At 40.9% G+C, this 26,497-nt stretch overlaps 2 protein-coding genes across 2 annotated transcripts; both read right to left on the bottom strand.

Annotated features, from left to right (window-relative positions):
* Positions 1-1,622: 1,622 nt before the first annotated feature.
* On the bottom strand, positions 1,623-9,233 carry LOC131110787 (germ cell-specific gene 1-like protein). The gene is made up of 5 exons (XM_058064011.2): positions 8,678-9,233; positions 6,206-6,253; positions 4,588-4,740; positions 2,945-3,056; positions 1,623-2,359 (listed from the first exon to the last, which is right to left on the bottom strand). Exons 1-5 carry the CDS (start codon positions 8,964-8,966, stop codon positions 2,065-2,067), a joined length of 897 nt encoding a protein of 298 aa, XP_057919994.1. The 5' UTR covers positions 8,967-9,233; the 3' UTR covers positions 1,623-2,064.
* A 1,441-nt stretch (positions 9,234-10,674) lies between these two features.
* On the bottom strand, positions 10,675-25,597 carry sec23b (SEC23 homolog B, coat complex II component). The gene is made up of 19 exons (XM_058063892.2): positions 25,428-25,597; positions 23,838-24,065; positions 23,124-23,181; positions 22,574-22,660; positions 22,236-22,472; positions 22,033-22,115; positions 21,791-21,935; positions 20,501-20,659; positions 20,258-20,373; positions 19,662-19,785; positions 19,471-19,551; positions 19,308-19,397; positions 18,500-18,606; positions 16,517-16,670; positions 15,710-15,787; positions 15,008-15,169; positions 14,811-14,897; positions 14,406-14,627; positions 10,675-13,879 (listed from the first exon to the last, which is right to left on the bottom strand). The coding sequence occupies exons 2-19, from the start codon at positions 24,056-24,058 to the stop codon at positions 13,790-13,792; spliced, it is 2,301 nt and encodes a 766-aa protein (XP_057919875.1). The 5' UTR covers positions 24,059-24,065; positions 25,428-25,597; the 3' UTR covers positions 10,675-13,789.
* Positions 25,598-26,497: the final 900 nt, after the last annotated feature.

Genomic DNA, 26,497 nt, shown 5'->3' with positions numbered 1-26,497 from the left:
TCTGGTTGTTTTCTTGAAATATCTTTGTAATGAAAAATTCATTTCATAGAAAATCATATTTTTGATATCATGACATTCACATTTTTAACTTACGTTTATGCAACACATAACAGATCATCACATTTTCTATTGTTGTACGGGGTCATTTCCTTTTTCAAAGATGGAAAAAAGTGAAAAATGAAGATGTTTCCTAAATATAATACTAAATATCATACAAGTGATTATTCCTAACCAAAATGGCAAAATTGGCATAAAAACGCATTGATTCTAGTATGGGTCATTTTTGACCCACTTATGGAAAAGTGTAAGGTCCAGTCACTCGTGCATCTAAGGGTGATTAACAGATTAAAGTGAGATCTGTTGAACATTTGACAAGAAAACACAATTTGCACAATAAACTGCACAATTTTAGAAGTACAAGGTGAAGAGCAAAAATCCTGCACAAAACTCTCAAGATCCAAACCTCTGGTAGATCGGTTTAGTACATTGTTTGGTGGGTCAAATTTGGCCCACGAGCCGCCTATTGAGACTAGGTTAGCATACATTGGATTGGTTTTGATGCACATTTTGGACACTCGACTAATAAAGCTGGCTGAACACTTACTCCTTCATGACACAACACTGCCCTCTAAGGTACAACGTCCAATCACTTCAAGGGCGTTTGGCCAAACTAAATTTAAGAATGACACATTTTCTCAACTTACAATTTATTGTCTTCAAACTGAAGCAGAAAACATCAAACATAAAAATGACAGAAATTGAAATCCAAGACGACACATTCTTCCTTCTTCATCCTTCACGATGATCAAGTATAACTATAACCTTGTACAAAAATACCACATACTCACAGTATGGACTTGCTTACTTACATACATCAACATCACGATTGCACGTCTGTAGGCACAAGATTAGCGTTTGTGGCTTTAGTTTGCGAGTTGAAAATGATTGCATTTGTCTTTCATTTGCATGAAACCTGCGGCACGGTGGTCTAGTGGTTAGCGTGCAGACCTCACAGCTAGGAGTTTGCATGTTCTCCCCGTGCATGCATGGGTTTTCTCCGGGTACTCCGGTTTCCTCCCACATTCCAAAAAAAAACCCACTCACATTCATACCTATGGACAATTTGGAGTCGCTAATTAACCTAGCATGTTTTTGGAATGTGGGAGGAAACCGCAGTACCCGGAAAAAACCCACGCATGCACGGGGGAGAACATGCAAACTCCACACAGGGTGGAATTGAACTTGGGTCTCCTAGCTGTGAGGCCTGTGCGCTAACCACTCGAGCACCGTGCAGCCGATAATGTTGTTTATTGCAATACCAATTTATGAGCGGGTACTCCGGTTTCCTCCCACATTTCCAAAAACATGCTAGGTTAATTAGCGACTCCAAATTGTCCATAGGTATGAATGTGAGTGTGAATGGTTGTTTGTCTATATGTGCCCTGTGATTGGCTGGCCACCAGTCCAGGGTGTACCCATGTTTTTGGAATGTGGGAGGAAACCGCAGTACCCGCTCATGAATTGGTATTGCAATAAATGACATGATCGGCTGCATGGTGGACAAGTGGTTAGCGCGCAGGCCTCACAGCTAAAAGACCTGAGTTCAATTCCACCCTCGGCTATCTCTGTGTGGAGTTTGCATGTTCTCCCCGTGCATGCGTGGGTTTTTTCCGGGTACTCCGGTTTCCTCCCACATTCCAAAAACATGCTAGGTTAATTAGCCACTCCAAATTGTCCATAGGTATGAATGTGAGTGTGAATGGTTGTTTGTCTATATGTGCCCTGTGATTGGCTGACCGGCGACCAGTCCAGGGTGTACCCCGCCTCACGCCCGAAGTCGGCTGGGATAGGCTCCAGCACCCCCGTGACCCTCGGTAGAAAATGAATGAATGTTGTTCAATAAGGCAAGAAGCATCCAAGAGACCTTCACTGCAATTTCGGGAATTTTCTTGAACATCTATATTGTTTATAAAGAGAACTCCGTAACCCCCCCTGGGACAAGATTGAATTAAGGCAAGGTTTAAATGTTTCCCGTGGATCTTATAGACCACTGTCTGGCCTCTCTCAGCACTGTTCTTCCCCCAAAGAGCCCCGAATGTCACTCAGGTCTAAGGAGTCCGCCGGTATGGGAGTTATCCTGCCACTCTTCAGAGTCTGGCTGGAATAAATCTCCACAGATTTGGAAATGGAGTGTACAGAGGGTTCTCGGAAATATTCAAAAGCCTCCCTGGCGTGTTCCTCCCGAATGCTTTGCTCGAAGGTCTTTCGTTTGTGCCTGAACTCAATGACGGTCTTTGTGTAGGAGTTGAGCGTGGTGACCGACGCGCCCATGCAGCAGGTGAAGGACGCCCAGGCCATGCTGGAATGACATAACACACGCAGATTTAGTTACTCGGGATTCACTTTGAGAGGAAAAAGTGGCGCATTTCGATACCCCCCCCCCCTCAATATCGTCACCGCATGTTTGCCTAGATTAGCGTCAATCCCTTTAAGTCCCCCCTGCTCTCCTCAAGTAAAGCAGGTCGCGTGTAAGGTCAGACAATCAAATCATCATCTCGTGTACTCAGCGCTCAGGTTGGTCAATGCTCCTAAAAGGTCAAGAATTGTTTAGCCTCACAGATGAATTTTCCACACACTGCACATATTGTAAAGGGGTGAAATATCATCCCCTTATGCAATCCCAATCCAGCCTGTATCGGGGCTTTGGCGCCAAAGCCTAATCCTGCCTAACATGAGAGCTTTGGGTTTTTTTTTCATTAGTGACAGTGATGCTGGGGAGAAGGTGAGAGTCCAGCTACACGACTACTTCAGGCTACTACATCTTCTCTGAGTTGGGAGTTTCTTAAAAGTATCCGGTAATAATACCCTTTTAAATCGCTGTTTGGATTTGAAATGTTGTCTTTCATATCACTGAGTCAATGTCAATAACAGACTTGGATCGTACCAGAAGGACCAGCCATAGTCCCAGTTATAGGGCCTCCAGTCGGGGGGACCCAGACTGACGGTGACCTGGAAGACTTGTGTGTACATCACATGAGCCACCATGCCCAGGAGACCTGGATTGGAAAGGAATAGGTTAGAAAATGTACCAACGCATGGCAGCAAAACACCACCCGGACACCACCTTCTTGTTTTGCTATGAGTTATTTCTTGAATTCAGCGGTTTTTCGCCTCAATTCTGTGACTCAAAATGCTGCCAAAAAAAGTTGCAAGTGCAGAATTTTGATTAAAAAAAAGGTGATAAATACTAAATACTAAATTCAAGGAATAACTCATAACAAAACAGGAAACCGGTGTCTGTGTGGGGTCTTGTTGTGTCTTTGAGAACAGTCACGCCTACAATGAAGGTAAAAGTAACCTTAAATGTGCATTTATCACTTTCATTCATCATTTATATATGCATTTACATTAGTTTTGCAATAAAAATGAGTTAGAAGTGAAACATTTTATGTAAACATTTTCAACTTTTGTTAGGAAGATATGCTAACAAGGAAGTTTGTGATAAAATACATATAAAAACATTAAGAACACAGTTACATAACTTGACAAGATGAGCAAAATTATGTATGTCAACCAAAAAAGAAAAAAACATACACAAATCAAAACAAAATGTTCAATGTTAACCAAAAAACACATTAACTGTGGCGGACGCTAACTGAGGTTCAGCTGTTTATGAAGTACATGCAGCCTGTCCTTCTCCAGGAGAAGCTCTGGGACTTTGTTGTAAAAGTCCGAACCTCAAAATAAATTTAGTGCGTAATTACTATTTGTGGATTTTACAAAATTCTAAAAAGCTGAAAAAAATCTTCCTCACTAGATGAGATTTTAACTTTAAAGAAAAAGTACAATGAAGAAAATATGACAATATATTGCAATTGACTACCATAAATTCCAGTGAATAAGCTACTACTCTTTTCTTAAATTTGCAACCCTTACACAAAAGTGCAGCTAATTTATGACTAAATTCTAACCTTGTGTCATCTTTACTTCAGAACCACTACTAATCATTTGAATACTGTGCCGCTTGTGAGTCACTGAGGAAATGGTAGCTTATTATTATATTATTTAGCAGGAGCCACTCATGAAATATGAAAAAATAATAAGCTTGTCAACCATTGGAAATTACAGAAGGCCAGTACTCAATATATCAGTCTGAATCAGTGTCACCTGAGAAAGAACAATAAATTCATCACACAGCAACTTAACACTCAAAAAGTATACCTGAGAAATATGCAAATATGAACCAATACAAAAATGAAAAAAAAAATACTTCTGAAGGTTTTCCCATAATGCATTCATTGGGGCCTGCTGGGGCACTGCGATGACGTCAGTCTCCCTCTGGGCTGTGGGCTCCCATGGTGGATAGTGTGGCCGTATTGCTATTTGCCAATCAATTTTCTATGCCGCTTTTCCTTCAATTAAATACTCTGCTCTGTTAAATGCCCTGCTAAAATCACCAGAATTTATGGTACACCTTAAAGTATGACTACTCTACTGTCGACATTTTTAATCATCAGAATTATTGACATAGCTCCACATTAGTTTCAGGGTACTATCAAAAAATACAAACAAAAACACGGTGACAACCTGAGAGCACCGTGAAGACCGCAGCGAAGGCATTGAGCTTGAGTCCGTCGATGACGTTGCTGGAGTGGACGAGTTCCAAGCACATGAGGCTGAAGCCCACCACCAGTAAAATGATGTAGAGCATCTCAGAGACCAGCGACAGCCACAGCATCCCTGATGAGAAACATTGGAATCACTAGTTAAATACAATGAATATAATATTACATATTTCCATCACAACAATTACACGAATTTATGATTTGTGAAGGCCTGCCACAAAATAGATTGATGCACACTCTAGCTACGTCAATTGTGTTTACAAAATAAGAGCGTCATTAAAAATTGCTTATATTAAAAAAAGTGATTACAATTACGTCTTCCTTAACCACAAGCATGGACATTACAGTTGTACATCCCATTACACAAGTTTTCGTTTTTTTAAAAAACTGGGTATTGTATACAATACAACATAATACTCAAAAGATGTGTATACAAATATACAAACATGTCCCAATATCAATTTAAAGGACCCCTATTATACTTTTTTACACTTTTCTGACCTATAAATGTTGTTAGAATGTCGTGTTATCGAGTTAAACGATGCCAAAGTTTCAGATAATGAGCTCTGCACTTTTGGAAGTGACCCCCCCGAAGAAGTTGGATGGCTCTGAACGCTTGATTTCAGAGAGTTTTTTAACACCAGCTCACTGTGATGTCACAGTGAGCCAGACTACCATATATAGGCGTGCCTGGGTACAAGCTGAGTGGGATCAATCACAGTGGAGTGGGCGTGACTGGAGGCAGGGCGTGGGTGGAATGAATTTAAAAAAAAATTACAAACAGCACCAATGGCTGGATGGGACACAAAAAAAAATAAAATTACATATCCAAGGAAATAAGGCTGGAATAGCTGCAGATTCTGGAAGATCTAGAAGGCTTTCTGTGTGAAGCTTATTGTGTGAAGCTGCTCTATAAGAGTCAACATCTCAATACAAAGGGACGAAGAAGGAGCATAATAGGTCCCATAAGGCATTGTGTCTAATCAGCGCATTCATTGGGGCGCTGCAATGACGTCAGCTTCTTTCATTTTGCTTTGGGCTCCGGGTCCTCTGGTTCCCTCTGGTGGACAGAAACAGCAATGCAGCGCAATTTTCTCCAAATAAATGTTCTTTTTTCGTATAAAATGCGCATTGATGCTTATTTCTACATTTCTGAGTTATAATGTTTGAGTGTTAGTTTGCTGTGTGATGATGTTGCTTGTAAGATGAAACGTGAATCAAACTGTTACGTTGAGTAATATGATATCCTGCAATTTCCAATGGGTTGACAAGATTGTTGTGAATTTTTTCAGAGTACACAAGAGCTGTTTGGACTCTTATGTGCCACAATATTCCACTTTATGACATAGATACATATGAGAACATTAATTTAGTAGGGGTGGCTTATACACTAGAATTTACAGTTAGAGTTTTTGTATTTATTGAATGGACATTTTGTTAACTGACACAAAAGTACAAGTAAAATAAGCGTTAAAGGTAAAAAAAAAATTTTTTTTTAAACATTTAAATGGAATTTGGGAAAAAATAAAACAGAACATCCATCACATGACAGTACACATTTTAGTTCAGTGGACGCTCACCTTTCTCTGATGCAGGCGCCAAATCGATAAAGCTTCTGCATCTCTCACCTAGTATCACAGCAAAAATGTTATTATTATTATTATGATATAGCGTATATTCCAGTACATCTACTGCATAAAAACAACACATTTCAAACTGACTGATATATTTTAGCGCCTGTAATTGACCTCCAACAGATGGTCAGTCATTGGCCAAGCCCTCTTAATATCTGGTTCTTAACTCTTTATCTTTATAGTCACTTTGCATAGAAATACAACAATATATATTTAAAAAAAAAAAAAAACAGAAGGTCTAAACATGAAGCCTAATAAACATTGTGTCAGATGGAGAACGTTGCTGGATTTGTTTTAAAAGGAACTCTTTAATCAGGTAGACGGAGGTTGGCAACAGCTGTTTTGAGGAAAAACTCATCAAGTCCGCTGTTACATAATCCTTATTAACTCAAGCTGTCTCAGCTCCCCCCTCCATCGTACGGGGCACTTGATGAGATAGACACGTGCAAGCAATTTCCTCACGAATAATCCTCATTTGTGCATTGTTTTTATGTTGCCGCTACACATAAAGTATGTAGTCGTGTGCGGCAGTTACAGTATGTTGGAACACATTTGGGAAACTGTCGCCGTAGTAAGTCCAGATTTCGCCACAGGAGAGTAATCTGGTCAGATAACAGCTTTGACCTTGACTTGACATGACCTTACGCACACTTCGCTTTTACAATCATCTCTTCCCACAAGACTCTTGTTCTTTAATTAGAAACTGTTCTTTAATTAATTTAGAAACTTTTGCATTCTTCCGAGCAAGAAATAGACGCAAGAATGTAAGTTTGTAACGATCAATACTGTTATCCTCATTAGACCACATTTGTAATGGATGTTATATAATATATATAAGATACTGTATATTATATTCAGACATATCCTGGCTGGAGCCTATCCCAGACAGCTTTCGGTGACCATGGACTGCTCATAGGGCACATGTGGAAACACGTAACCATTCACAGCGTCATTGAGTGGGAACGGAAGTTCAGTTACCATGACTCTTTTTTTTGTTGGCCCTTGGCACATTGTAGAAATCAAATAAAAAAAAAATGGAAACCTTGTTTATCAAAGTTAATTGGTTCCAGGCCCGACCTTGAAAAATACATTTCCGCAATATAGGATTCAATGTTAATAAATGGAACATTTTCATACTTGGAGCATAGAAAAACTGAATATGGTGTTTAACATTATTAAAAATAATCATTATATAGACCACATTGAGCAACTCTTGTGCTGCAGGGATTTCAGATGGCAGATAGCTATCAAGCTAACCTGTTAGCCTGGAATTTCCTCTAAATTTAAAAAGCTAAAAACATACCACTTCCACACAGATTGGGAGGAGAACTTTTTTTTTCTTTTTTTAATGTAAGATAATGTCTCAGTGTTTTGTGTCATTACTGCTGCTCAATACTACTAATAAAAAGACCAGTCTACCACACATTTATTAATCAATTTGAAAAAAATGCAATATAGCGAGGGAACAATATTCGAACCACGATATTGCGAGGGATGACTGTACAATGGACCCTCGCTTAGCATGTTTTTTGGTTAATGTAGAAAATTTCTGACATAATTTTTCCCAAGTTTGTGTAAATCTTACACTATGACCTTGTCCTTGTATTAACACAGTACACTTATTGCTTGAATTCAGTAGTTCTTCTTTCTTTGACTCCATATTGGATTATTGAGGTGAAAATCCCTACTGAATTTCGTAGAAAATTTCTGACATAATTTTTTCCCAAGTTTGTATATATCTTATACTACGACCTTGTAGTTTCATTAATACAGAGCACCTATTTCTTGAATTCAGTAGTTCTTTATGAAAATGCCGGCATTTGCAACTTTCTTTGACTCCATATTGGATTATTGAGGTGAAAATCCCTATTATGAATTTTGAATTGTTTTGTACATGTCAAACAATAACTGAAAAACTATAAAAACATGTTTTGTGTTAACATTTTTGACTTTCTGGAATGGATTCTTTGGGTTTACCTTATTTCTTATAGGAAAAATGGAGTCGGACCTTCTGGAATAAATTACATTTTTCAGTACAGTAGATTCCATTCCAGACCCAACAGCGAATAATGAAAATCCACAAGTCATTGAAATGACCATAACAATTTTTGACACAAAGTTTGCCCTTCCTTTTGCTTTGTTTCACATCTTGGGTTCAAGGACCACCAAACAAAGTGGGACATCACAGCTTGTTGGAAAAAAACCATGACCAGCGAATCATGATGACATAAACATGTATGCTGTACATTTTACCCGTATTGGCCCATATTTATAAAATGTTACTGACTTAGGGTGAATGAGATGTGCTGAGGGCCAAAATAGTAGGGCACCTTCTTAGTACGAAGCAATACATGCCACACCTTCACATATTGTTTACTAACTTTTCTAAGCACAGTCACACACACCTGGTGTTCTTACTTTCATCGTGGATATTCTCCTCACAAGAAAACCAGATGCCGGTGTGGAACTGGCGGAACAGGAAGCGGTCGTCCCCGGTCTCCCAGCTGTAAACCACCTTGTTGGGGTCCGTCTCGTTCACGCCGTAGTCGATGCACTGATGGGTTCGCAGCTTGCTGCACTTGGGCTTGGGTACCCTCTGCGTCCCGACACACCAGTAGGTGGTGATGAAAGCCGTGATGGAGAAGAACAAGGCGAAGAAGTTCAGGCCCACCGACAGAAGAGTCCTGCATTTGCGAGTTGTCTTCATGGTCTGGGACGCGGGGAGTTCATGGGTGCAAAGTGGAAGAATAGAGGTTATATCCCCGGTGCTTCAAGGAGGAAGTTAGCACATGTTCCACCATTTCCATAGAAGCTCCATTGAGGAGAGGAAACACAGTCTTACCACGCTGGGGTCACTTTTGCATCATTACAACACCCACCCCCCTTCTCTATTTGAGGGTTTAGCCTATAGGAAGTCACGTTGTTAAAGGATTTGGCTCCTCCTTGTATCAAGTGTTGGATTTTCTCATCGTGCACCCGCCCCCTTCTTTCTCTCCATCCCCCTCCCAAGCCAGCATTCAGAAGAATTCCAGTTCATTCAAATGTAGACTGTTCATTTCCGGGTCTTTGCCTCTATCTAGAAAAGGAAAGCTCATAAATGTCTTTTTTTTCTAGTTAAAGACCCAATAAACATTTGAATTGACAAGGGAGGGGGGACCCACACACTCTAAGGGGACCTATTATATTTTCCTTTCCATTCGCCTTTGTATTGAGCCGTGGACTCCCATAGAGCAGCTACACACAATAACACACACATAAAGCTTTCTAGATCTTCCAGACTCTGTACCTATTCCTGCAATGTTTCCTGCTTTTCGCTGTGTAATTTACCCTCCTCCGGGCATGCATCCTGCAGAGCCCACTCCGCTGTGATTGGTCACACTCCCTCCCCCTCTGCTTTGCCGGGGCATGCCCATATAAGGAAAAGTGTAAAACAAACATAATAGGTCCCCTTTCATTTTTAAAATTCATTTGTAAATAACTACATCAAATTGTATGTAAATTCATATCAATTCTGGAAATTTTATAAAAAACATAGTTCCCACAGTTCACATAAATCCTAGTTTTTGCATGTTTATGCTGCCTGGTCCTTGAATGCACCATCTAATTTTCGCCCTGAGCTGCACAGATCCTGTATTTTTCTTTCATCTCATATTTGGTTCCAAATGCTGATACTATGCGGGAATGCATTACGGTAACAGGTTTTGGGTTTTGGTCACCTTCATGTGGGCCCCAGGGGAAGGCGAGCCAAGGTGGCAGTTATAGGTGCCGTATCAGCAGCAGCTTATTTAACAGTATTTGGGACATTTGGTGGCGCGCCTCGGCCTGATTTGTCCGTCCTCAGCTTCGTGTTGGAGAGCTTAGCCTGTGGGGTGGAAGATGAAGATGAAGGCATGCTGCTGAGGTAAGAAAGATGTCAGGCCTCTGTGGCCTCATTTATTGTCACGCTGTAAACACTTTGTGTACACGGGCTAAAACCAGTTGTATTTTTAGCACGTTCTTCCACGTGCTGTCGTGGAGACAAAGTACAACAAAAAAACAAGTAACAACAGAAAAAGTTCTAAAAGGCCGTTACTTACAAGACACGCTAAGGTACACAAAAAAACCTACACGTTAGCATGAGGAAGGTATGAGTCACGCTTAAGAAGCCTGACAGGTAAATTGGCAGCAGGTGTGTGCACGAGAGGACCGCCTCCTGCCAGTCAGAAGTGTGACGCAACGAAAATGCAGAAGGCGGCAGCAGAGCGACAACACAGATCATAACACAATGCGTATTGATTGGGAAAAGAATTTTGAATTGTGTAAATATTGTAGTTTGTACTGAGGAGGTCTTGGTTGTCTACACTGTAGCTGCAAACGCATAAAACTTGCTATATACGATCGATATAGTGCACTAGACTCATTCATTCATTCATTCATTTTCTACCGCTTATCCTCACGAGGGTCGCGGGGGGTGCTGGAGCCTATCCCAGCTGTCTTCGGGCGAGAGGCGGGGTACACCCTGGACTGGTCGCTAGCCAATCACAGGGCACATATAGACAAACAACCATTCACACTCACATTCATACCTATGGACAATTTGGAGTCGCTAATTAACCTAGCATGTTTTTGGAATGTGGGAGGAAACCGGAGTACCCGGAGAAAACCCACGCATGCACGGGGACAACATGCAATCTCCACACAGAGATGGCCGAGGGTGGGATTGAACTCGGGTTTCCTAGCTGTGAGGTCTGTGCGCTAACCACTAGACCTCCGTGCAGCAGCATAAAACTTGCTATATACATTCGATATAGTGCACTGGACTCATTCATTCATTTTCTACCGCTTATCTGGAGTGCTGGAGCCTATCCCAGCTGTCTTCGGGCGAGAGGCGGGTTACACCCTGGACTGGTCGCGAGCCAATCACAGGGCACATATAGACAAACAACCATTCACACTCACATTCATATCTATAGACAATTTGGAGTCGCTAATTAACCTAGCATGTTTTTGGAATGTGGGAGGAAACCGGAGAAAACCCGAGGAGAACATGCAATCTCCACACAGAGATGGGCTCTCGGGTCTCTTCGCTGTGAGGTCTGTGCGCTAACCACTCGACCTCCGTGCACCAGCGTAAAACTTGCTATATACATTCTATATCGTGCACTAGACTGTTTTCTAAAAAAGAAACAATTTCAGATACATTCTTACAATGTTGTGAAAAGACATATAAAAGAAAAAAACACATTGTTACTTTTGGGTCTCAAAGCACACAAGTGTGGTGCATTCAAAGTTGTACCTAATGAAGTGTCTGCAACTGTGAATGTTGTAGCCGCTGACTCATTCAATGTCTTACTTTATCTTTGCATCCGCTGACGCCAGCATTGTGTCATAGTTAATCCATAAAGACTCTAAGACATATTCGATAAAGAATTCTTACATAATTTATCAGGGATAGAAGCCAGAATGGGCTGATGTGAGGTGAAGTGATCTGGTTGGGATTTGATAAGAAATACAGTTGTGCGTCACATGGACATGAGCATCCTGAATGATCACTAAAAGGTCAGAAAGCAATTTTAATGCTCTTTTGTTCAACTTATCCCAGCAGGAACAAACAGATTAAAAAAAGGCGAGGCTGGTGTGATTGTTGTCTCTTGAGAGGATCATTTTTTTTGTCAACATACGGAATTGGTCCCAAATGCCCCTCGCTGCACCACTACAGTTAGGAAAATAAATGCTATTTGGTATTTTGCACAAGTGTACATATGTGTCAAAGGAGCTTAAAAATGCCACGCCTTGAATACCTCTGGAGCATATGTGGACTCCTATGTGGAAACCTTCTCGACCTAAGCTCTTGCTAGACACTGACTTCATTTGTATTTCAGTGGCAACTCACCCTCAAAGCTGCTAAGAGTAGAATTTCCTGCTAAACAGATAGCCCATGAGAGATTAGTCTTCATAATCTGCCGTTCACTGATCCTCGAAATCATACTGTCTGGGTGCTCTGAAATCAGCTTACAGTGACAGTAGATGGAGTGTGAGTGGTTTTATGATTGCGACTGCATGCAGATGCGGGTTTTACGTACAGTAGCACAAATGAGAAACATGGCAGTTGTTTAGGGGGAGTGTCGTTCTGCAATGTGCACATAGCATATGTCTCCTTGCAGCAACCTGGATGAAGATATCCCTGGTGGAAAGTTGAGGGAAGCCCTACTTGTCAGGTGTTGGATGGTGCCATGACAGAGATTACCACGATAAACCTCACACAACTGAGAAGGGTCACAATTATGTTTTTTTCCCCCCACAAGACCCACATATTGTGTCAAACTGCATGTATACATTCAATAATTTCAACTCTGCACAACAGATGGCAGCCATAAAAATGATATGCTCACGTGTCAGGGCCAATTATGTAAATCTGATGTCATCATCAACGACCAACCACCACAGATAGATTATAGCCCTGTGGGAGATACAGAACTGTGACACATTTCTACAGCACCGCATAGCAGAACCACAATAATGAACAAAATTCTTTAATACTTGGACTTCTTTTATTTAATCACTATGCATTGTAGTAGCGTTGTGACTGATAAGTGAAATTATTTTTGTCCAAGTTAGCCATTCACCGTACTCAAATGGATGATGGGCTACATATGAAATGTTAAACTGAAGTAAGGGTTGATTTGAGGACAGCCAACTCGGACGACAGATCTTTACATGGACCACATTAGAAATCCAGACACATCCTAAATCAAACTGTCAGAGTTTGATTACAAAGATACTTAGAAAGACACTGGGTGAAAATACCAGATGGTGACCGAGACTGGATAAGTGGACGTCCGTCTACAAAATTCCTAATAAATTGTAATGTTTATTATCATTAAAGACACATGGAGCGCTCTACTTCTACTTCAATGTCATATTCTTGTAATATTTGTTGGTAAACCACTGCCGACCTTTCAGCCTTTTGATACCAAAATGAATTGTATTGTTGTACGGGAACACTAACAAGGCTACAAAACAAGGTTTGCCACCAGCAGGTGGACACACAGGTATAAGAAGCCTTGTGGATTAAAAGGTGCACCTCATAGACCTGGATGACTGACAACCCACACTAAAACATATTACAAAAAAAAATGGAGCATGGTTGGGGTCCATTTTAATTTATTAAGGGATCATTTCTACGCTTCCAAAGCACACATTTATATGCATTTTATTAAACGGCAATTTCAACGTAGTGTGCTGTAGTAGATACACTTTTCGGACAAACAAAAAAAACAAACAAATGTCATGTCAAAAGGTCATATCAAATATAAAATAGGAATTTTGATGTAGATTAGCAGAGAACCTGGATGAAACCATAGTCCTGTTGCACATGATAAAGGTCAGACACAGTGGGCAATAATAACACTATTAGAGTAGACACTGGTTACTTTTAAGGGGGCGTTAGGGGGATGGGAACACAAACGTTTCTGGATGTTAAAAGCCGAACTGGAATGTCTTATCTTAATTCCTTGTGTTTTCTCACGGTGAGATGGGATGTAGAGATGTCTATGCGGAGCTGGACACAGCCAGCTTCTTCAAGTGGTCCATGAAGACCTGCAGGCTGACGTCATCAGTGAGGATCGGCGCTCCCGTTTCCTGTGGTTGGTTGCACACCAAATACTGGATTGGTTATTTTGCACCCTCTCTTTTTCAGACCATCCAATCTCATTCTGCCTCTAATCCCCTGACCACTCTAATGAACTAAATGCATTTGTCACTGAGATTAGTTTATGCAAGTTTTCTTGGTATTCTCATTCCGAGACTGCCATAGACCCATTTATGGCCTCTGTGTGAAGCTCTTTATTCTGCACATCTTCTTTCACTTGGGGAAATAAGAGATTAATTATTTGGAGCTTGTTTAAAAATAGCTTTGTCAGTTAATCCACCATCAGGTGTTACAAGTACGCCTTAAATTTAATTTGAGTAGGGGCTTAGGTAACTGTTTACTAGTTACTTCTGGGTACATAAACAGAGGAAGATTTGTACCATTATTTTAAAGTACAGCCAATGAACTTATCAGAAACTGGCTTTTATGCCTGCCGCTATCTGTACTGAGAAATTACAGGTTGTCTCCACAATGCCTGATTAAATCATTCATTTCCAGAAGAAGTCCACGGCGTACCTGTCCCCATGCGTAGAGGTTGTTGTGGGTCTGGGAAGGGTTGACCTTTGAGAGCAGGAAGCGAGCCTGCGAGCCTCCGTGCTCCGTATCAACGTAGCGTGGCATGGGGAAGCGTGTTTGCAGAATCTCCTGCGCGTCATCTAGTGGAGCCTGCAGAAGCTGTTTAAAGTTCTCATATTCAGCCATTTCTTGGTAGCCGGCCTTTCGCCACTGAGCTATGGTCTGGGGACAAAAAGACGAGGATAATTTTTCAATGAAACCTTAAAAATTTGTTACAGGTACTTTCAAGAATTTCATTCTGAAGCTTGCAGATGCAGAAGCAGCCTCATGCATTCTTTTTATAATTGCAGTGTCCTGCCTTGAGAAATCTAAGCAGAAATATGAGGACTAGATTAATCTGAATACCTCTCCGTGGTAGATAACAAGTTGGAAGAATGTGTCCATCAACAAGATTCGATCTGGCAGGATGCTGCTACTGTCCAGGAGCACAGGCTGATAGGGGAAGAAAAAGATATCAATGAAAACAATCGGGTGACACTTTGAGAGGAACAGACGATGCACCTCAGTGCAAACATCAGAGGTCTGAAAGGTACATGGCTGACCTCTGGTGGCCCATAAAAGGAGTACGAGTAGAGGATGGGCTGGATCATGATGAGCGATTGTGTCAGGTCCTGCCTGACAAAGTGGTGCCTGTAATAGGACGACTCATCCGGGCTGTTGTTAAACACTTGCAGGAAGGGCGACCGCCGCAGGTGGAACATAAACTGTAGGTGAGGTGTGAAAGAGAACACAATGTTAAAAAACAAAAACAGACTAAATGTTCCACTGCAGTGTAAACAAAGTATCTATTTGATGAGCTCATTTACCTTCACAAGATGGATAAAACATTCAAACATTGCAACATTAACATCTCTGACAGCGACAATTGAATATGGGTTTTATCATTTGGGAGAGTAGTGGAACTCATTTGACTGAAGGGGTCCCTGATTAAGACTTTAATAATCGGCCATGATGCAAAACTCTTGCCAGAGTGCAGATTTTTAGTGCACTCGGACTGAGTGTTTGTGTCTGAACTGGTAAAACTGAGCTTTTTGGTTTGTGCCATAAGAGATGGGTGACATTAGCTTATGTTTTTAAACCTTATTTACCAACAGGACACAAAGTTATTCACTTATTATAACAAGACAGTCCCATTAGTTTTGAACAAGGGTGAACAGGCAGCGGCAAATATATTGAAGTGTTTACAAATAAAAAAAAAAGACAAGAGTCACGTTCAACATGTAGTACAGTAAATAATGGTTTACCTGGGGGTAAAGTGACAGGGACTCTGACAGTTTGAAGGATGTAGGATCATCTTTATTGAATTGACCAAACTTCTGGCACTGCAAAGACATGAAAGCATATTAAAAAAAAAAAAAAATAAAGCACGTAGTCATCCCTCACCATTTGTTTTTCGTGGTTGAATACAGAGTGTAACTTGTTGATAAATATGCATATTCATGCAAATGTTTTTTTTGCCCAAATTAACACTTTTCAAGCATAGAAATGGCTGAATGAACTAAAATGCAAATATAAAAGACATTCAAAATGATACTCTGTAGTATTTGACACCGGTCATTAGGTGTTAGTAAAGTTTCTGAAATGTTTGGTGATGCGCAATGAGCCTTTATTGAAGGTTTGAATTATTTCAACAGGCACAATAATCCCTTATAAAAAAAAAACAGGCTACTGTTGCAGCAATTACCCAAAGCTGAAACTGTTCCTCATTCAGGTCCCCGAGTGAGGGAAACACATTTATAGTACACACAATTTTTATTTATATCTTCGATGGCTTATTTTTTATTTTGGGTTCTATACTCTGTAATACAACGTTTAAAAGGTGACTTTAGGGGTGCTATTTCATGTCTACAGCGCTCTAATAATGTTAAAAAACATATTTAAAGAATTGTGAAAAGGGATTCAATGTTTGAACTACGAAAATATTTCATTCATAAATAAGGGAAAATACTTGGCGTAAATTCACTTTTCAGTCGGGTCTGGAACCAATTGACTGCAATCTACTACTGTACACACAAAAACAAGAGATCATGTGTTCTTCACATTCCACTCACCAGGCGAATAAGCTGCCTGTCAAGCCAACGCAGGACATCGGGCCCCTCCTCCGACTCGGCTCGGAACACTCCCAGACGAGCCATGAGCACAGCGGCTGCTTCCTGATCAAAGGAAGACTCTATGTGCTGAATTTGCGACTGTGCATCTGCCCAGCTTGGGTGGGGACACAAAGCATAGGAAGAACATTGTAGGTGCAGTCGTACATGGGTGTGGTGCAGGTGACGCACGAGGACACGACTTTGAGCTGTCACCTTTTGACTAAGTCAAGTTCAGTCTCATCAGCATAGCAAGTACAGTGAAGAAAATAAGTATTTGAACACCCTGCTATTTTGCTATTTCTCCCACTTAGAAATCATGGAGGGGTCTGAAATTTTCATCGTAGGTGCATGTCCACTGTGAGAGAGATAAACTAAAAAGAAAAATCCAGAAATCACAATGCATGATTTTTTAACAATTTATTTGTGTGATACAGCTGCTAATAAGTATTTGAACACCTGAGAAAATGAATGTTAATATTTGGTACAGTAGCCTTTGTTTGCTATTACAGAGGTCAAACGTTTCCTGTAGTTTTTCACCAGGTTTGCACACACTGCAGGAGGGATCTTGGCCCACTCCTCCACACAGATCTTCTCTAGATCAGTCAGGTTTCTGGGCTGTCGCTGAGAAACACGGAGTTTGAGCTCCCTCCAAAGATTTTCGATTGGGTTCAGGTCTGGAGACTGGCTGGGCCATGCTAGAACCTTGATATGCTTCTTACAGAGCCACTCCTTGGTTTTCCTGGCTGTGTGCTTCGGGTCGTTGTCGTGTTGGAAGACCCAGCCACGACCCATCTTCAATGCTCTGACAGAGGGAAGGAGGTTGTTCCCCAAAATCTCACAATACACGGCCCCAGTCATCCTCTCTTTAATGCAGTGCACTCGTCCTGTCCCATGTGCAGAAAAACACCCCCAAAGCATGATGCTACCACCCCCATGCTTCACAGTAGGGATGGTGTTCTTCGGATTGTACTCTTCATTCTTCTTCCTCCAAACACGCTTATTGGAATTATGACCAAAAAGTTCTATTTTGGTCTCATCTGACCATAAAACTTTCTCCCATGACTCCTCTGTATCATCCAAATGGTCATATGCAAACTTAAGACGGGCCTTGACATGTGCTGGTTTAAGCAGGGGAACCTTTCGTGCCATGCATGATTTCACATCATGACGTCTTAGTGTATTACCTACAGTAACCTTGGAAACGGTGGTCCCAGCTCTTTTCAGGTCATTGACCAAGTCCTGTCGTGTAGTTCTGGGCTGATTCCTCACCTTTCTTAGAATCATTGAGACCCCACGAGGTGATATCTTGCATGGGGCTCCACTCCGATTGAGATTGACCGTCATGTTTAGCTTCTTCCATTTTCTAATGATAGCTCCAACAGTGGACCTTTTTTCACCAAGCTGCTTGGTAATTGCTCCGTAGCCCTTTCCAGCCTTGTGGAGGTGTACAATTTTGTCTCTGGTGTCTTTGGACAGCTCTTTGGTCTTCGCCATGTTACAAGTTAAAGTCTTACTGATTGTATGGGGTGGACAGGTGTCTTTATGCAGCTAACGACCTCAAACAGGTGCATCTGATTCAGGATGATACATGGAGTGCAGGTGGACTTCTAATGGGCAGACTAACAGGTCTTTCAGGGTCAGAATTCTAGATGATACACAGGTGTTCAAATACTTATTTGCAGCTGTATCACACAAATAAATTGTTAAAAAATCATGCATTGTGATTTCTGGATTTTTCTTTTTAGTTTATCTCTCTCACAGTGGACATGCACCTACGATGAAAATTTCAGACCCCTCCATGATTTCTAAGTGGGAGAAATAGCAAAATAGCAGGGTGTTCAAATACTTATTTTCTTCACTGTACGTGAGGACAAACATAAAATGACGTACGTTTGCGTAAGCACCCAATACACTAGATCCACTTAATAATACAAGCAGTCTTACTTCCTGGCAATGGTGGTCACCCGTATCCTTCTCTGGGTGTTGGAGTGCTGGTACTGGGTTACAAACTGGATTGCACCTCGGCCACCCTGTGGGACTGGTGCATTGTGCTGCACACACAAAACATGACACATGTGAGACATATTTCATGTATGTTCCATCTGTGAACGGCTTCTCCCTCCTTATCATATTGAGTGGCCACGACACTAGCAACTCAAGTTGAGTTTGAAGTGTTCACTGACTTCTTGAAAATATGCTACGATCATGACTTTTTTTGAAAATGTACATTTCCTCCACCTCGGTGTTAAAAAAAAACAAAATACAAAAAACACAGCACTCAGCAAAGTGAGGCGCAACAAGTAGTTTAAAGAGCCGCATGGGGGTTGCTGACCCCTGGGTTAGGGCCTAGACTATAGATGGACAAGATCAATATGAACCACACACACAAGAGGCAAACATGTCGATCACGGTTTTCCAAAGTCAAAGCTGACGTGTGTGAATATCGCACAAAGGGTGTGGTTTCATCAATGATGAAGGGAAAAAAAAAATCACATTTGAGAAGCTACAGATATGTACATTTTTAAAACAAAATTACTACAATACAAAAAAAGTCAAATTAATCAGCAATTAAACTTCTGACATATAGTATAAATGTTGTATTGTCGCGTTAAACTATGCCACAGTCCATCACTCAATACTAAGCCCCAAAAATTAGCATAGTTGTTGTTGCAGCTCTAATGAGATGCAATTTGTACTCAGTTGTAAGTTAGTAACGCCCATTAGCTTAAGGCTCATGCAAATATTTTTCTACCTGATTCACGACTTCAAAGTAAATGCCCAACGTGGTGGAAGGGTTGAGACTGCATACTTTCCACTGGCTTGTGCCACCAACGCCCATCTCCTACACAAAACAGATTTGAGTGAATTCAATTCAGTGACTCCTCCAATAACGTCAATGTGGGGCTATGACTTACATTCTCTGACACACAGGAGCCCTTGGAGTTAAGTGAAACACAAGGTCCAATGGTCCCACAAACCTTCAGCTCCCTTGAAGTCTACACAGAAAAAAAAAAGTACTCTTGACATTTCAAATGTGATCACGGAATTTTGCTAATTTAATTAGATAACTGAACAATTCAATTGTGGCTCCAAATCAATCGTTTACCTTAACCTCCAGGACGCCTCCAAAGGCCATGCGGAAGTCTCCATTGTAGTCTTTGTTGAAAACTCTCTGAAAAGTTTGCTTGAACAACGAGGTGTTGAAAGAGTCCCCCATCACTATGTGGCCCCTGAGAATAGAGCAGACACACAGTTCTGATTTTGAATTGGTTGGAATTGAAACTAATTAATGGTTGTATAATTTCACTTAGAAATCCATCAGCATTTTACACCCCCAAAAATAGGTGCAATACCTCTTTCTTCACTACCATTAATACAGAAGAGCTACTTATGAACTCTGCCTGTTAGTTTCAGTGTTTTATAAACACACACAAAGTTTCCACACCATCTTATTCCAAAATGGAAGCGGTGCGAGGGATAACTCTAAAGTCTGGACCAAAAAATTCCAAGTATTGGGCCAAACGTGTAGAACTGGAACTGACTACCTTGGATATCTTGCTGATCAAGACTGATTGTTTGGTGTGTGCAGAACACCGTCCATGGATGGCCTAAACAATCACACACACACACACACATACACACACAGACACACACACACACACATGCATGCAAGTGTTGTTGAGCTGTCAGGTGGTGACGTACCCAGTGAGATTAGATAAACACTTCATCTCCAGCAGTCCAGTCTGGTCCAAAGCACAGGCATATATATCAATACTGTGGCCATTTACTGCTGAGCGATTGGCCAGGGCTTCATAGTACTGCATGTCAGAAAGAACATACACAAAAAGGCAGTTAGGGCAGATTCTGTACGTTGTTTATAGAAAGAAAACATTTAGTCCAATCATGTTTTTCCTGAATACCACTGGCTATTATCCATTTGTTCACCTTAGTAGCCTTTTTCAAGTGGCGAGCGTTATCCTTCTGGATGTCATGCCAGGAGCGGATGGGGGTTTTCAGCTCATCTCCCACCACCATGCCAGGACCCTGGGTGGGAGGCCCCCCGATGAACATCATCACGCGAGCACCTGTGTTGGGGAATGTGCCCTAATTTGGGGTGAGATAAGTAAGCAAAAGGATTCATTAAACACAAGGACACCATTCGTTTGTATACACTTCTTACGGTTTTTATGATATAGCTAAATTTATGTTGACGTTTGCCATTTGAAGCTAAGTGCCAAATCAATTAGTACTTAGTAATTCACAAATAAGGCCATATTGAAACATTTTCCATTAAAGAACAGGATCATTTCTGGTGCAAAGAGGACCAGCTGACTAATTTTCATGTTTGTCTAAGGTTAAGTCAGTAAACTCCAGCTTTTTTCGCAATGCTGTATCACACATCTAAGGCATCCATTAAGTAACAATGTCGCTTGACAAACCATTAAGTCTGAAGTCACTGACAGAACAAATGTAATCTCACTGCAGAAGGAGAGTGCATCAGTTGAATTATTGGCAGCACTAGCATTACATAATCATACAGATTAGGGGATGATGACAGTAGAGGGGGAAAAGACAAGGCAAAAAGGAACTGGCCTTTGAACTGGCAAATCACACGGTTTTGCACAAGATAACAGTGTTGCGGTATGCATCACTATGGACAGTAACGTGGAAGAATCATCATGAAGAGAATAAAGTTCAGGCTACACTGTAATAACAGCTAATATGGCAATATATAAATGTAAAAATTACATACTTCACACACTAATGAATATTAAAGTGCAATCTAATGTTGTGCACTTGCTTATTTGGCCATAATGAAATGGAAACAATCAAGACATGGCAACACAAGTCTCCATTTTTTCACCTAGAGCTGTGATTAATTTTGCCGGGTATTGTTGACTTATCCTTTATTGACATAACAGATCAATTCAACACCAATGTAACGTCTTTTTGGTATTTTGTTGTGAAGAAAAAAAGAGGCGAGACTTTATACATCATGAGCTATTTGAAGACATCAAATACAAAATAGCCATTACTATGAGACGCATTCATTAAGGTACAACAGGATAATAGTATAATAGTCACTTTGTATTATTTTGGCTCCAATGAAGAAGTGAAGAATTATACAAATATAGATGACATGGCAATAGTTTTTCTCTTCAAAATATGTCACTTTCTTGATGAAGTAATGGTACTAAAATTCCTGCTTTATGAGTGTGTTTGTGGCTAGTTTACCTCTAGCAGCCCAACAGCAACAGTCAGAGCAACACCAGTAGAACGGAGTGGCCGTTTACCCTGAGGAACTGGCCAGGGGTCTCGCTGAAGCTCCCCCAGTAAATCAGTCAAGTTCATATCAACTTTGTGCACAGGCTGAAGGAACCTGCATATCAAACATACATCATCAACTTTAATTTTTCTAATTTTCAAATGTCTGCTATAAATTAACAACATTAAGACAGGAAGTGCTGATGATATACCTGCAAGAGGTTGCAGCATCTTGAGGTGCAGGAGGGCGTCCTGGCTGTCCTGATGCTGCCGGCTTGGTTAAACCCAACATCTCCTAAAATCACAGTCATTGTCTGACAAACTTGCGTTGCTGAAGTTAATTTTATGGCCATATAAAAAGCATATGGAATAACTGCCACATAAAACAGCCAAACAACAATCTTGCTCCACACACCTGAATCTGTTTAGAGGTGAGATCCTTGGTGCCCCTGAAGACGTAGCTCTTGGATATCAGCTCACAGCTGAGCTCGTGAACCTGCACCATCCGTCCAAATGTGATGAGGCCCACTAAGGCATTGGGAGGCAGAAGACTCAGGGACATCTGAAGGGACTCCTTCAAAGCTTGGAGGTCCTCTTCTTCCAAACAGGTGTCCACCACATAGAGGAAGATCAGGGGAGCTGGAGGTCCTCGCTATCAAAGGCAAGATAGTTGCATACGATTCAGGGTTGTTTCAATGTGTGTGGTATTATGATGTCCAAATAGCCACATTTTCAAACATGTGTAGTTCGAACCTGTACTATGTACTCAATGGTGGAAAACTGGGGCATGAGTTCAGCTGGCTGGTTCACTTCTGATATTCCTGCATAAGAAGGGGGGAACTGCAAAAAACAAAAAATGCATTTTTACAAAATTTTAATAAGAACAGTGTACAGTCATGGAAAAATGACACCACCCTTGTTTCGTCAGTTTCTTGTTCTTTTTAAAGCCTGGTACAACTAAACGGTACCTTTATTTGTACAAATATAATGACAACCAAATAGCTCTGTTTTTTTGGGCAGTACAATGCTATAGCTATCAATGTAAGAACTTAAGTGATTTTTGTTATCAAGAAAACCATGAAAGTTGCTAGATATCAGCTCTTAAATTAAACTCTTACCACCTATTCTTGTTATCATTAATCTGTCCAAACAAATGTACATTTAGTTGTGCCAGGCATTAAAATGGATCAATAAAGTGAGAAAACAAGGTTGGTCTCATATTTTTTCCATGACTGTAGAAAGCCCTTGTGATGTTGGCGCTTCCTACACTTTTGGCAAACACTGAGTGAACATTAGTACTTACTGGGTTTCTCTGGAAGCAGAAGTTGCATGCCCAAATCTTTGCTCGGAAGTCTACTTGGCTGTAAAAGATGGAACAAAATTATTTGCAAAGTCAAGAGGAATAGTATTTTTAAAAAATACACCTTTAAAACAAATGACTTGCAGTCAGGGGTGCTAACTTTTTATGGCCGATCCAGCTATCGTCCTTCATCGTTATTGGGTCACATTTACACTTTACTTATTATATATGCTATACCACATACTACATTATTGCTGTAGACTGAAAAAAATGGTTTGGGTTTGACATGAAAAGATGAATATGAGACTGCAGAGCAACAATTCACTTTTATTTTCAGGTATTTACATCTGAGCCAGTGGCACAACTTTGCATATTGCATATATATGCAGATTGCATATTTTGTTTAAACACACCCATTTTTCACGCAAACCATATCTTTAATCTCTTTAGGACATTCCAAAAGGCTATGACCGGTATTTGTGAGTTATTTTCCATTTTCTCTTGTTGTTTTCGTCTCTAAATGCAGTTTACAAAGACAAACCCTATCCTACCAGTCTGAAACTGAGCATAGATCATTAATTCCTGCTCAAAGACTAGGTGGGGCACGCACCAGTCAGTCTAGATAGGACAGCTGTCCTGAGAATACAATGACCTGGAAGAATGAATATTCACAGGCATATTTCTGACATGCATGTTTTTTTTTTCTCTGCAACTCACCACAGTGGATTGAGCACCGCCTTGCAATTGGCCCGGCTGCACATGACGGGCTCATACTGGACTGGAGGCAGGTCAGGTCTCTCCTTGAGGGGTGTGAAGAGACAAGAAACCGGCACCACAAGCCTCGTTGCTTCCAGTCGGCTGGAGGGCCAGAGGTTCCAGCTGAATCTCACCCCATCCCTGTCCTCATTCTGTTGGATGAACTCCTGGTAGGTAGCCATCAGCAAGCTAAAGCAGAGAGAAACCAACAGATGAAAATGCCCGTCAAGACCCGGTCACATCACACTTGCTTCTTGTTTGATCTGCCCTTTCTCAATACACAAGTGCTCCCAACTGTGTGCTAAGGAAATATTTGAACAATATTTTGATAGCATGACTGTGTCCCCGGGAAACCTGACCAGCCTGTTATGATTAGTGAATCAGACATTTTACTAATATTTTGGCGGCACGTTTACTGATACATCTCAGTGATGTGAAATGTTCAGCAAACAAGCTTGTTGTTGCTGGAAACCTTTTTTGCTAGCAGATCACATAAGTCAAACCAGGACAGGACTGTGGCCCTTCATCATATACAATATGATGCAGGCTAAGGGCCATTGTGTGAGCCCACCCCATTGGCGGTGAAGCATGTTGCCATGGAAGCTTTTTTCTGGATGCACCAAACAATCAGAAAGGGAATTCGTAAGAGATAATGGTTTTACACCAGGCTTCTGGAGTCCAATACCTGTATCTTTTGCAGAATACGAGTCGATCCCTGATGTGGCTTCTTTTTGCACTCTTTTTGACACCAATTCATCTTCAACTCACTCTGTGAGCATATGCATTCACACCTGCCTGCTACCATTCCTGAACAAGCGCCACACTGTCTGTACCCCTATCCCGCAGTTAAAAACAAACAAACTTTCTTATGCGCTCTGAAGCATTCTTCACAACAATTGAAACTCTCTCTCCTTGATATTTTTAATGATCTGCTGAATGGTTGGCTTTGGCACAATCTTGCAATAATGACTGTGTTTTCTTGCAGGTAACCATGGTTAACAGAGGAAAAACAGATTTCAAGCACAGCCCCTTTTTTTTAAAGCTCACAGGTTGTAATTCTTTCTCATCAGGATGACAGTCATCTCCAGCCTTTGCCCTTGTCAACACCTAGTATGTCAACCAGTGAACCACGAACAGGATGTCTGATAGCCCTTTTGTATTTGTATTTTTGTATCAGGGCTAAAATGCAATAGAATTGTTTTTTTTTGTAATTAATTGCCATACATCTTACCACTAGAAGTAGTAGTATCATATGCAAATTGTTGTCATAAAACTGTAGACGTTTAGATTGTGGGCCCCTTACATTTTGGATAAGGATAAGGTGACCACCTTCCAAAAATCTTTTCCTGACATATTTCAAGCAAATACACACGGCGTTGCCGGATTAAAAAGCCTTACTGAGAATGATGTGTGTTGAAATTAGTATAAAATACAACATTCTGTGCCAAGACAACCTGTATGCTAACGCGACGTCGAATCGTTAGCTATCAGAATGTAGCACCAACCCACTTTCAGCGAGCCAGGTCTTGTAGATTAAATACAGACGCTTACCTTTAATATCAGAGTGTCCGAGTCGTGTCAATTGATGAATTGGTTGTTCTATTTAAAAAAAATTAACATGTATCGTTAAAAAAACACGACAGACAGAAACGGACAGAGTGCTGACTGCGGGTGTTCAACCCCTATCAGCCGGCTTGTGCTCCAAAAGTGACGTGTACTCCAAGCGTTGAGGGCTGCAATTGGTTCTCATGTTGATGACGCAAAAAGGGGGCGTTATCTTCCGCAGTTTGTGGGGTGCAATGGGAAATGACGTCTGGAGTTGGAAGAGCTTCCGCCGAGCAACGTTGCTTGGTGGTGCGTTTTTACAGTCGGAATTCCTATAATTTGTCAAAAAGCAATTCTACACTATTCACTGTTATTGTTATTCCCGTTTTTCCATAGGTTGTAGAAAATACCAGACGATCAAAATGCCAACCTTATAAACCAATAAAATATTTCTGATTCATGTGACTTTTATTGCTTATTTTTTAGGTGTTCTTAGAAACGTTTTAGGTTTAAAAGAGACCGAGTAATGTCTATGGTGCTGTAAAATGAAAAATGTAAGAGTTAAAATCAAAGCAGAGGGTGGAGAGAGTCATGCAGGTGTAGACACGACTGCAGTGCTAACGATGGCGCAATTCTCTAACTTTACAGGTGCGCTTCTTTTATTTTGAAGGCCTGACTTTAGCGGCTACTATACAGAAACAATTACGCCAAAGCTGGCCGACCGGAAGCTGTGCTGTTCCGGCAAACCAGAGAGGATTTTTGTCATGAAAACTAAAATATGGGAATTTTTTTAAATGCAAATACGGAAATAAAACTGTAAATACGGTAGTTTCCTTGTGTGAAAACGGCCTGACTTTAGCGGCTACTATACAGAAACAATTACGCCAAAGCTGACCGACCGGAAGCTGTGCTGTTCCGGCAAACCAGAGAGGATTTTTGTCACGAAAACTAAAATATGGGAAATTATTAAAACGGAAATAAAACTGTAAATACGGTAGTAATACGAATGAGCTTACAGGTGCAGTATACTTGTACCCTATCAGGCAACAGCGAATTGACTCGTTTTCATGCTGGCC

The sequence above is a fragment of the Doryrhamphus excisus genome, linkage group LG9 (genome assembly GCF_037039965.1).
Source record: "Doryrhamphus excisus strain RoL-2023G ecotype Guam linkage group LG9, RoL_Dexc_Guam_v1.1, whole genome shotgun sequence".
Lineage (NCBI taxonomy): Eukaryota > Metazoa > Chordata > Actinopteri > Syngnathiformes > Syngnathidae > Doryrhamphus > Doryrhamphus excisus.
The sequence above is the reverse complement of the archived record's forward strand: the minus strand, read 5'-3'. Positions and strand labels throughout refer to the sequence as shown.